The 14,089-nt window shown below is 42.5% G+C and overlaps 1 protein-coding gene across 1 annotated transcript in view; it reads right to left on the reverse strand.

The window, feature by feature from the left end:
• Positions 1–6,606: 6,606 nt before the first annotated feature.
• Positions 6,607–14,089, reverse strand: part of loxl2a (lysyl oxidase-like 2a) — a 54,433-nt gene continuing 46,950 nt past the window's right edge. Inside the window, exons 9-14 of the mRNA XM_049468656.1 lie at positions 12,178–12,343; positions 11,196–11,436; positions 10,429–10,544; positions 10,108–10,244; positions 9,631–9,742; positions 6,607–8,213 (exon numbers count right to left, since the gene is read on the reverse strand). Coding sequence (XP_049324613.1) covers positions 8,146–8,213; positions 9,631–9,742; positions 10,108–10,244; positions 10,429–10,544; positions 11,196–11,436; positions 12,178–12,343 — 840 coding nt within the window. The 3' untranslated portion in view covers positions 6,607–8,145. The remainder of the gene's footprint in view (positions 8,214–9,630; positions 9,743–10,107; positions 10,245–10,428; positions 10,545–11,195; positions 11,437–12,177; positions 12,344–14,089) is intronic.

Genomic DNA, 14,089 nt, shown 5'->3' on the forward strand with positions numbered 1-14,089 from the left:
TGTATGGAGAAGATACTGCTGAACACAACCCACACCAGAACCAATACCACACTACACACACAGCACACCACACATACACCACACCACACCTTACACACATTCCACACCACACATACCCCACACCAAACACACTCCACCCCACACACTCCACACCACACATACCCCACACCACACACACTCCACCCCACACACACTTTAAACCACACTTCAAACCACACATACCCCACACCACACACACTCCACAAAACACAAACCCCACACCACACACACTTCAAACCCCACACCACACACACTTCAAACCACACATACCCCACACCACACTTCAATCCACACATACCCCACACCACACACACTCCACACCACACAAACCCCACACCACACACACACTTTAAACCACACACACTCCACAGCTCACATACCCCACACCACACACTCCACCCCACACATACCACACAGTTCACACCCCACACCACACACTCCACACCACACATACCCCACACCACATACACTTTAACCCACACACAAACTCCACAGCTCATATACCCCACACCACACACACTCCACACCACACATACCCCACACCCCACACACTCCATACCACACACACTCCACAGCACACATACCCCACACCCCACACACTCCATACCACACACACACTCCACAGCTCACATACCCCACACCACACACACTTCAAACCACACATACCCCACACCACACACACTCCACACCACACAAACCCCACACCACACACACTTCAAACCCCACACCACACACACTTCAAACCACACATACCCCACACCACACACACTTCAATCCACGCATACCCCACACCACACACACTCCACACCACACAAACCCCACACCACACACACTTTAAACCACACACATTCCACAGCTCACATACCCCACACCACACACTCCACCCCACACATACCACACACTTCACACCCCACACCACACACTCCACACCACACATACCCCACACCACATACACTTTAAACCACACACAAACTCCACAGCTCATATACCCTACACCACACACACTCCACACCACACATACCCCACACCCCACACACTCCATACCACACACACACTCCACAGCACACACACCACACACACTCCATACCACACACACACTCCACAGCTCACATACCCCACACCACACACACTTCAAACCACACATACCCCACACCACACACACTCCACACCACACAAACCCCACACCACACACACTTCAAACCACACAAACCCCACACCACACACACTTCAAACCACACAAACCCCACACCACACACACTTCAAACCACACATACCCCACACCACTCACTTCAAACCACACATACCCCACACCACACTCACTTCAAACCACACATACCCCACACCACACACACTTCAAACCACACAAACCCCACACCACACACACTTCAAACCACACATACCCCACACCACACACACTTCAAACCACACATACCCCACACCACACACACTCCACAGCTCACATAGCCCACACCACACACACACACCACCCCACACATACCACACACAATTCACACCCCACACCACACACTCCACACCACACATACCACACACAGTTCACACCACACATACCCCACACCACACACACTCCACACCTGACACACACCCCACACTCCACCACACATACACCTGACACACACCCCACACTCCCACACTCCACCACACATACACCACACCACACACTCCACACCACATACACACCACACCATACATACTCCACCCCACACATACCACACACAGTTCACACCACACCTACCCCACACCACACACACTCCACACCTGACACACCCCACACCACACACACTCCATACCACACACACACACACTCCACCACACACCCCACACCACACCACGCACTCTACACACCCCACAAACTCCACACCCAACACACTCCACACCACACACACTCTACAGTCCACACCACAACCAGTTAGCAACACCTTTGCCACACCACACCATGCTCTCCACTCACGCCCCACACCACACACGCTCAACACCACACACGCTCAACACCACACACGCTCAACACCACACACACTCTACAACCCACACCACAACCAGTTAGCAACACCTTAGCAACCACCTGGAAAACGTTGGCAACTGCCTAGCAATCACTTAGCAACCACTTTAGAAATTATAGCAACTGCCTAGCAACCAGTTAGCAACACCTTAGCAACCACCTGGAAAACATTAGCAACTGCCTAGCAACAGCTTAGCAACCACTTAGTAACCACATGGAAAACGTTAGCAACTGCCTAACAACCACTTAGCAACCACTTTAGAAATGATAGCAACTGCCTAGCAACCATGTGGAAAACGTTAGCAACTGCCTGGCAACCACTTTAGGAATGATAGCAACTGCCAAGCGACCACTTAGCAAACACTTAGCAACCACATGGAAAACGCTAGCAACTGCCTAGCAACCACTTAGCAAACACTTCAGAAATGATAGCAACTACCTAGCAACCAGTTAGCAACACCTTAGCAACCACCTGGAAAACATTAGCAACTGCCTAGCAACAGCTTAGCAACCACTTAGTAACCACATGGAAAACGTTAGCAACTGCCTAACAACCACTTAGCAACCACTTTAGAAATGATAGCAACTGCCTAGCAACCATGTGGAAAACGTTAGCAACTGCCTGGCAACCACTTTAGGAATGATAGCAACTGCCAAGCGACCACTTAGCAAACACTTAGCAACCACATGGAAAACGCTAGCAACTGCCTAGCAACCACTTAGCAAACACTTCAGAAATGATAGCAACTGCCTAGCAACCAGTTAGCAACCACATGGAAGACGTTAGCAACGGCCTAACAACCACTTAGCAACCACTTTAGAAATGATAGCAACTGCCTAGCAACCACATCAAAAACGTTAGCAAGTGCCTAGCAACCACTAAGTAACCACTTTAGAAATGATAGCAACTGCCTAGCAACCACTTAGCAACACCTTAACAACCACTAGGAAAACATTAGCAACTGTCTATGAACCACTTAGCAACCACTTTAGAAATGATAGCAACTGCCTAGCAACCACTTAGCAACATCTTAGCAACCACTTTAGAAATTATAGCAACTTCCTAGCAACCAGTTAGCAACACCTTAGCAACCATGTGGAATATAAGAGCAACTGCCTAGCAACAGCTTAGCAACCACCTGGTATATGTTAGCAACCCGTTAGCAACAGCTTAACGTTTCTAGATTTTAGCATTTAACCAAACGTCTTTAGATTTCAGCGTTTAACCAAACGTTTTTAGATTTCCGCGTTTTTGGCATTTAGCTTTTAGCCAAAAGTTAACAGCATATCAACGACTCTTCACACTCTTCAGACAGAAACAGCTTAACAACCATTTAAACTTTTCAACGTTATTAGCGCTTTTTTCCAAGCCAACTTAAAGTTCGTTCACGAACTTTGCCTTTTCTAGTTATTATTATTATTATTCTCGCCACGTTTTATAAACAACTACTCCTCCTAGAGCTTTCGAGCTAGAACCACGAAACTTCACACGATGGTAGAACTTATAGCCGCGGGGTGTGCTTGTGCTTTTTGGAGCGATACATCGTACGATTTTCGTAAAAACTTCGTAAACGTACGCCCTTTTTTCCATAGACAATGAACTAGAAGAATTTTGAATGGCTGTGAGCGTCACAATTTTTGAGATACGAAGACGAAATTCGGATGGTCTATAGAACTTAGTGAGTTCTTTCCGAAAATATGCTTTACGAAACGATATGTCGTACGGATTTCGTACAAATGTCGTACGAAGTTGCCCCATAGAAATGAATGGGGGGCCCAGAGTTCCATCTCGCACACAAGCAGCTCTGCGCACGGAACCCCTTCTCTCCCCTGCTCCTCCAGTACTGTGAGTGTATGGAGGAGCTGCTGTATGGAGCAGCTATCAGTCAAAAGTTTGGACACCCCGGCACCCTAAGCCAGGGCTTTGCAACCACCTATTAACTGCTTAGCAACCACCTTAGCAACCACCTGGAAAACTTTAGCAACTGCCTAGCAACCACTTAGCAACCACTTTAGAAATGATGGCAACTGCCTTGCAACACCTTAGCAACCACCTGGAAAATATTAGAAACTGCCTAGCAACCACGTAGCAACCATGTGGAATAAATTAGCAACTGCCTAGCAACCAGTTAGCAACCACCTGGAAAACGTTAGCAACTGCCTAGCAACTGCTTAGCAACCACTTTAGAAATGACAGCAACTGTCTAGCAACCACTTAGCAACCATGTGGAATATGTTGGCAACTGCCTAGCAACTACTTTAAATTGATAGCAACTGCCTAGCAACCAGTTAGCTGCTGCCTTAGCAACTGCCTTAGCAACCACCCGGAAAACGTTAGCAACTGCCTAGCAACCACTTAGCAACCACTTTAGAAATGATAGCAACTGTCTAGCAACCACTTAGCAACCATGTGGAATACGTTAGCAACTGCCTAGCAACTACTTTAAAAATAATAGCAGCTGCCTAGCAACCAGTTAGCTACACCTTAGCAACCACCTGGAAAATGTTAGCAACTGCCTAGCAACCATTTAGCAACCACTTTAGAAATGATGGCAACTGCCTAGCAACCAGTTAGCAACACCTTAGCAACCACCTGGAAAAGGTTAGCAACTGCCTAGCAACCGCTTAGCAACCACTTTAGAAATGATAGCAAACTGTCTAGCAACCACTTAGCAACTATGTGGAATGTGTTGGCAACTGCCTAGCAACCAGTTAGCTACACCTTAGCAACCACCTGGAAAAGGTTAGCAACTGCCTAGCAACCGCTTAGCAACCACTTTAGAAATGATAGCAAACTGTCTAGCAACCACTTAGCAACTATGTGGAATGTGTTGGCAACTGCCTAGCAACTACTTTAAAAATGATAGCAACTGCCTAGCAACCAGTTAGCTACACCTTAGCAACCACTTGGAAAACGTTAGCAACTGCCTAGCAACCACTTAGCAACCACTTTAGAAATGATAGCAACTGCCTAGCAACCAGTTAGCTACACCTTAGCAACCACTTGGAAAACGTTAGCAACTGCCTAGCAACCACTTAGCAACCACTTTAGAAATGATAGCAACTACCTAGCAACCACTTAGCAACACCTTAGCAACCACTAGGAAAACATTAGCAACTGCCTAGCAACCACTTAGCAACACCTTAGCAACCACTAGGAAAACGTTAGTAACTGCCTTGCAACCACTTAGCAACCACTTTAGTAATGATAGCAACTGCCTAGCAACCACTTAGCAACACCTTAGCAACCACTAGGAAAACGTTAGCAACTGCTTAGCAACCACATAAGTAATGATAGCAACTGCCTAGCAACCACTTAGCAACACCTTAGCAACCACTAGGGAAACGTTAGAAACTGCCTAGCAAACACTTTAGAAATTATAGCAACTGCCTAGCAACCACTTAACAACATCTTAGCAACCACCTGGAAAATGTTAGCAACTGCCTAGCAACCACTTAGCAACCATGTGGAATATGTTAGCAACTGCCTAGCAACTGCTTAGCAACCACTTTAGAACCGATAGCAACTGCCTAGCAACCACTTAGCAACACCTTAGCAACCACTAGGAAAACGTTAGCAACTGCCTAGCAACCACTTTAGAAATTATAGCAACTGCCTAGCAACCAGTTAGCTACACCTTAGCAACCACTTGGAAAACGTTAGCAACTGCCTAGCAACCACTTAGCAACACCTTAGCAACCACTAGGAAAACGTTAGCAACTGCCTAGCAACCACTTAGCAACACCTTAGCAACCACTAGGCAAATGTTAGAAACTGCCTAGCAACCACTTTAGAAATTATAGCAACTGCCTAGCAACCACTTAACAACATCTTAGCAACCACCTGGAAAATGTTAGCAACTGCCTAGCAACCACTTAGCAACCATGTGGAATATGTTAGCAACTGCCTAGCAACTGCTTAGCAACCACTTTAGAACCGATAGCAACTGCCTAGCAACCACTTAGCAACACCTTAGCAACCACTAGGAAAACGTTAGCAACTGCCTAGCAACCACTTAGCAACCACTTTAGTAATGATAGCAACTGCCTAGCAACCACTTAGCAACACCTTAGCAACCACTAGGAAAACGTTAGCAACTGCCTAGCAACCACTTTAGAAATTATAGCAACTGCCTAGCAACCACTTTAGAAATTATAGCAACTGCCTAGCAACCACTTAACAACATCTTATCAGCCACCTGGAAAATGTTAGCAACTGCCTAGCAACCACTTGGCAACCATGTGGAATATGTTAGCAACTGCCTAGCAACTGCTTAGCAACCACTTTAGAAATGATAGCAACTGCCTAGCAACCAGTTAGCTATACTTTAGCCACCACTTGGAAAACGTTAGCAACTGCTTAGCAACCGTGTGGAATACGTTAGCAACTGCCTAGCAACTGCTTAGCAACACCTAAGCAACCACCTGGAAAACGTTAGCAACTGCCTAGCAAACGCTTAGCAACCACTTTAGTAATGATCACAACTACCTAGCAACCACTTAGCAACCATTTTAACTTTTCAACGTTATTAGCGTACTTTTCCAAGCCAACTTAAAGTTCGTTCACGAACTTTGCCTTTTCTAGTTATTATTATTGTTACAGAAAAAATAACAGGGCATTTTCTTCATCCATTATACATTAATTTTCAGCTCCACTGATCATATAGTTCACTCTGTAGTCTTATAATAATTACAGTCTGTAGTTCTACTTCTGTTTCTCTGCATACTTTATTTTTATTATTTCATAATACTATTATAATTATTATGTAGTATGAGTGGATCAGGAACAGCAGTGCTGCTGGAGTTTTTAAACACCTCAGTGTCACTGCAGCACTGAGAATAGTGCAACAATAGTGCACAATAGGCTCTATCATGTGGGCAGCTTTTTTTAACCACTGATGAACTAGAGGATGATCAACACTGTAAACTGTGCAGCAACAGATTCAGAGCTTCTGTCTCTGACTTTACTTTATCTAGAAGGTGTTTCAGCTGTAGGTAGGAGTGTGTAATAGAGTGGAGGACAGTGAGTAAGTAAACACAGTGTTTAAAAACTCCAGCAGCACTGCTGTGGGAACGAAACCTAAAGAACTCTTGTTCTTTTTTCGGCAGTGGATCTGAAAAAATAAAAAAAATGTATAATGGGTGTAGAAACAAGGAGGTGGTCATAATGTTATGCTTGATCACTGTATCTAAGACCAGTATACCACAACAACCCTAATTACCATATAAAGGTAACATCTCTTAAGGCCAGTTTATGCTTCTACATCAAATCTACGAAGAGTCTTCGTAGTATTCTGTGCGAGCCTCCCACACCACTGTGAGCATTACACTTGCAATTACACCTCCGAAACACTAGGTGGCGATATGCCTGTCATGATAAAATGCTAAAAACTTTTTTGCACAAAATATAGTTTACAAATTTTTTGCGATAGACAATATTATTGTCATTTTAAGATCATTTTATGGTATAATGATATAATCATATTGTAACTGTGCTTTGGTATAATGCATTTAGATTGGTATTACTTTTAAAGTGCAATGATTTTTTAACCATTAACGATTATACTAAAAATAAACCATGAAGAGAATAAAATCACTGTTAAAAAGTCAAAATAGAGGTTTATTCATGTTAATTGGTTAATTTGATTCTGCTCGCAAAGTAAAATAATTGAGGTTGTGTCGATATATAATACGATATATCGATATTGTAATTATCGTGACAGGCCTAGTTGGTAATGCATTTTCTATGCCAGTTGGGTTGACTTTCACACAATGCTTAAGTGGACCAATCACAGTGTTGGAAAGGTGTACATTAGGCTATGGTGCAGAGTACACAGCTACCTGTAGGCTACTGCAGGTCTGACGCAGAAGCATAAATTTACCCCTAATGGAACTTGTGTAAAAAAACGTAGTTAAGAGGTTTTCTCATGATGTAAAAGACGTAGAGGATGAGCTCCTCAGTTCCAGCTCCAGCGATGGATCGTAGACTGTAGACAGTTCTGGGATTGGTGCGAGGTACGAGTCGTTCACTGCAGCATGGCTAACACTCCCCCATAGTGGTTGGTCTTGGTATAACTCGTGCGTCCGCTCTACCTGCGCTGCAGCTGATTGGTCAGTATTCCTGTAAACTCATCCATATCTGAGCTCCGAGAACCACCTACAGAACATAAGCAAATATTAACATAATAAGTCATGGTAATGAATAAAAACAGACGTCTTACTTTATATCGAGTATCATAAAATCGCTGAATCGTGATAATATTGTATCATGGAAAATGTTTAAAATAAATAATATTGTGGGCAATGTTTTGTAATAATATGATATTGTTATTATATGGTATCAGTATTATATGGTGGGCAGCATACTATGATATTTTCGAATAATTGTATCATAATATTATAGGCAATGTATTATGATAATATTGTATTGTAATATTTTTGTATCGTGTATCGTGATGGTATCACATTGCATACATTATATCATGATAATATCATATCGTGTTAATATCGTAATGTAGGCAATGTATCGTGATAATATCGTATCGTGATAATATCATATCGTGGGAAGTGTATAGTGATATTGTGTCGTGGACAACATATCGTGATAATACTGTATCATGGAGAGTGTATTGTGATAATATCGTAAAGTGGGCAAAGCATCATTATATCATATTGTGGGTTGCGTATCATGATAAAATCGCATTATGATAATATTGTATCATAGACAATGTACAGTGATAATATTGTATCATGATAGAGGACCGTGATAATATCGTATCATAGGCAACGTACCGTGATAATATCGTATCATAGGCAACGTACTGTGATAATATCGTATCATAGGCAACGTACTGTGATAATATCGTACCGTGATAATATCGTATCATAGGCAACGTACCGTGATAATATCGTATCATAGGCAACGTACTGTGATAATATCGTACCGTGATAATATCGTACTATGATATAGTACCGTGATAATATCGTATCGTGATATAGTACCATGATAATATCGTACCGTGATATAGTACCGTGATATCATACCGCGATATAGTACCGTGATAATATCGTACCGTGATATAGTACCGTGATAATATCGTACCGTGATATAGTACCGCGATAATATCGTATCATAGGCAACGTACCGTGATAATATTGTACCGTGATATAGTACCGTGATAATATCGTAACGTGATATAGTACCGTGATAATATCGTAACGTGATATAGTACCGTGATAATATCGTATCGTGATATGGTACCGTGATAATATCGTATCGTGATATAGTACCGTGGTAATATCGTATTGTGGGCAATGTATTGTGATAATATCATATTTCATAATATATTGTATAAATATCGTGAACATCGTATCGAGGCAAGTGTATCATGATAATATCATAAAGCTTCCACAACACATTATGTAACCACATAGGTCTAATACAGATTACTTAACACCACTTTAGATGTTGAGATGTACAGTATCTAATAATAATTATTTATTATTTATTATGTTTATCAGGAGGGTTCAGTGCTCCAGTCTTCAGGTATGATGTACAGTAGACTCCAGCTCACCTATATGACAGTTATACGTCCATATCCGATGTCCATCGTAGCGGCATTTACACCTCATGATGTTGTTGGTGTAATCAGACTCTGCTACTTCATAATTGGGGTTAATAACGACCTGCAGGAAACAGAAACAGGACTAATGTTGATATCAGCACATGTACAGAGCAATGTATTCATCTAACATCTTATCAAATCAGATTTATTATGTCACAGATCAGTTATATACTGTGGTATTCGTTTAGTACCTAAATATACCTTTAACAAAAAAGTGTTAAATACCCAGAAAATGTTTGACATTCTTTAAAGAAGCACCTTTTGCTTAGATGACAGTCGTCAAGAGTTAATTACTTGAATTTCTTGCCTCTTAATAAAGTGTTTGAGAGTAGTGAAGAGGTAGAGTTACAGGTATACAGTGAATAGCTCTATTTGAGTAATAGTCTGGATGACTGAATGAGTAGCAGAAATATCAGAAATCATCACCTGGAAGATATAATTTCCTGGTTTAATGTCGGTGATGTCGATCCACTGGCAGTCGATGTCATGTCTGTAAGTGTCCCAGCAGCCCACAGTGATTCCCTGCTGACCGAAGTTCGCACAGGCGTATCTCTTCTGGATACCTGTCAGAGAAAACAGCTGATTACAGCATTACAGTATACAACAATTACATTCCCTACTGTTTATTTAATAATAATAATAATAATAATAATATATCTAATAGAAGAAAACATGTGTAAAAGTAAAAGATTGAGATTTAGAGCTGGATTAAGAAAGGCAAAGTGATATTATGGGATGGATACTGACCTTCATCACACTCCGTATCCTCCAGGCAGAAGCTGGCCTTGTGACCTTCAGCCACTTTAGTGCCGTTCAGACTCAGAAGATCGTAGTGAGTGAACACCTCCATACTGTGGTAGTGCCTGTTTACACAAACAAACAAACAAACAAACAATTAGTCAAGCTTTGGTAGAGTTGATATTATTTAGATAACAGAACTGTTTATTATTGTTTTATTATTGAGATATATAGCTTTATGAAGGTTAATTTACAGTCAAAGATAATTTCTGAAGTGGTGTTGACTATATCACTTCCGATAGCAGCCTGGAAAGGATTCCAAGACTCTGCTTCTTTTTCAACTACAGCCAACTCAGGCTGCTAATAGAAAAGCAGCATGACCTACTGTACTCTCTCCCTCAGACTCTGGCTGCTGATGGAGTAGTAGCATGACTTGCTGTTCTTTCTCTCTCTTAGACTCTAGCTGGTGATGGAGAAGCAACATTACCTACTGTACTCTGTCTCTCGGACTTTGGCTGCTGGTGGAGAAGCAGCATGACCTACTGTACTCTCTCTCTCGGACTCTGGCTGCTGGTGGAGAAGCAGCATGTCCTACTGTACTCTCTCTCTCGGACTCTGGCTGCTGATAGAGAAGCAGCATGACCTGTTGTTCTTTCTCTCTCTTAGACTCTGGCTGCTGATGGAGAAGCAGCTCGATCTCCTGTACTCTCTCTCAGACTCTGGCTGCTGATGGAGAAGCAGCATGACTCTGGTTCTGTTCAGTGTGAGGTTCTGACCTGTGGCACTCGTGCCAGATCCAGGAGTTCTGTCCGGCTCGGGGTCTGAAGTCAGACTGGCCGTTGTTGTGGATCTGGGAGGAGAAGCGGAGAAGGCGTCGGTAGGAGGCGTGGTCGGCGGCGTTGGCCGTGCTGGACAGGCAGTTCTCCTCATGGGCGCACTGCAGCGCGTACATGGGGCGGTCCTCCAGGTAGGTGGTGTGTTCAACCACCTCTGCGTTCAGCACCAGGTCCGGAGCAGCTGGAAGAATAATGAGAATCAATCCATCAATTAGTTATTCAATTACTGTAATCAATCACATCTATATTTAAACATTTTTATAACTATGATTTTTTACTGCACAGCTTAAACTATTCAAAAAATGAATAGTTTATGGTGTCCCTGGGGACTGCTATAATGTTGCTAATCAGCTGCTGTGGTGTCACAAATGTTTATCATGCAGTTGCTAGGCAAATGGTTGTCATGCAATCGATGAAAATTTGTTTAGCAGCTCCAGGTACAGTATTTACTGAGTCATTGCTACAGTAAGTAGTTGCTATGGTGAAACTGATGGTTGCTATGCAACTGCTAAACAGTTGTTCTAAGGTTTAGGTATTTACTGTGCAGTTGTAAAACAGTTGCTGTGGTATCACAAATGGTTGCTATGCAGTCGATGAGAATTTGTTTAGCAGTTCCAGGTACAGTAATCACTGAGTTGTTGCTGTAAGTAGTTGCTACGGTGTTACAGATGTTTGCTATGCAGTTGATAAGTAGTTGCTGCTGTAGTTACTATGCAACATGCAAATTGTTACTATGCAACAGCGTAGCAGGTGGTTGTTAGGGTGTTGCTAGGTTCTGGTTTAAAGACTGGTAGGTGCTACTCTTTGATATCTGATGGTTCCTAAGCAGTTGGCAGGTTTGTAAGAATCTGACAATAAAAAATATGGACACAACAATAAAACACAGAATAAAGGATGTGATTAAACAGTGTGAGGGTCTTACTGTGAGAGCAGGAGACCCCCGCAGCGAAGCGTCCGCCTCCTTTAGGGCAGCTGACGTGTTTACCGTGATGGAGACACTGAGACAGACTCATCTCAGTACCAGAACACCGGACCCCGCTCATCACCACCCCGTCCGCACTGACATCACCGGGCCAGTACCACGTCTCCTACACAAACACACACACACACAAAAACAGATTAATGATAAGGGTTAAATATGAACTTTCACCTGATTAACCACTAGAGGGAGCAAAGCTATAACCTTAAGTAAAGAACAGCTGTTAGAACATGCAGTCACCACTAGAGGGAGCTATAACAGCACTTTATACCAACTCAACACACTGCTGTAACCATCCTGTACCTGTCTGTATCTGTACATACATATGTCTGTCTCTCTAACAGTATGTCTGTATATCTCTCAAACAGTCTGTCTTTCTCTCTCCCTCTCACTGTTTATCTCTCTAATGGTCTTCCTGTGTACCTCTTTAACAGTCTTTCTATCTCTCTAACAGTCTGTCTGTCTACCTTTGTAACAGTCTATCTCTCTAACATTATTTCTGTATGTCTATCTCTCTAACAGTCTTTCTGTTTACCTCTCTAACAGTCTGTCTTTCTCTCTCCCTCTCACTGTTTATCTCTCTAATGGTCTTCCTGTGTACCTCTCTAACAGTCTTTCTATCTCTCTAACAGTCTGTCTGTCTACCTTTGTAACAGTCTATCTCTCTAACATTATTTCTGTATGTCTATCTCTCTAACAGTCTGTCTGTTTACCTCTCTAACAGTCTGTATATCTCTAACAGTCTGTCTTGCTATCTCCCTAACAGTATGACTGTTTATCTCTTTAACAGTCTGTCTGTCTATCTCTCTAATAGTCTGCCTGTATATCTCTAACAGTCTGTCATGTTTTCTCTGTAACTGTCTGTCTGTCTACCTCTCTACCAGTCTGTCTTTCTATCTATCTAACAGTATGTCTGTATATATCTCTAACGGTCTGTCTGTCTCTCTTATGGTCTGTCTGTATATCTTTAACAGTCTGTCTATCTCTCTAGCAGTCAATCCGTCTATCTCTAATAGCCTGTCTATCTATCTATCTCTCTTACTGCCTGTGTGTATATCCCTGTAATTGTCTGTCTGTACATCTATCTGTCTGTCTCTCTGTCTATGGTTCTGTAATAAATGTAGTTCTGTCCAATATTGCTGTATATGTGTATAATGTGTGTGTGTGTGTGTATGGTGCGTGTGTGGTGATGACTCAGCCCCCCCTGTGTGAAGCTGGCAGCAGCATGTATAAACCCTCAGGGGGGTGCGACAGATTTTCCATATGCTCCGTCTCTCCCTCTCTCCCCCTCTCCCTCTTTCCCTCTCTCCGCTCTGCTGAAACACTCTGCTGTGCTGTGTCTGGCCACGGATTCGAGTCCAGACTTTGTTTAAGGATTGACTCCATGTGGACTTCCTGTCTGTGTGCATGTGCTGAAAACGTGACCAACAGCTTTAACAAACTCTGCAGTGCCAAAACTATTAGGACACACGTGCTCTTTAAAATCTGATCACTGCAGAACATAGTAGTAGTCAGATCAATGTGTTTACATCAACTTGTGTAATCCGATAATAGAAAATTCCAGTGTTAACGTCAGTCTGACAATAATCAAAATTTTGCTTTGCCGCCAGCCAATAAAATCACAGAATAAGACGTGATGTACACATCAGGTAAAACACACTGAGTGCTGTGTTAAACACTGTGCTCTTATTACTACTACCATGGTATGTTTTACTTTCCATCCAATCAAAACTCAACACTAAACAAACCACTTCTGGCACCAGCCTTTAAATCTAAATTAATGAATAAAAACTGATACTATGTTTTTCAAAAACGATATAGTATTGCAAAACGATTCAATATTGATATTTTGTTA

The sequence above is a fragment of the Astyanax mexicanus genome, chromosome 20 (assembly GCF_023375975.1).
Source record: "Astyanax mexicanus isolate ESR-SI-001 chromosome 20, AstMex3_surface, whole genome shotgun sequence".
Taxonomy (NCBI): Eukaryota; Metazoa; Chordata; class Actinopteri; order Characiformes; family Acestrorhamphidae; genus Astyanax; species Astyanax mexicanus.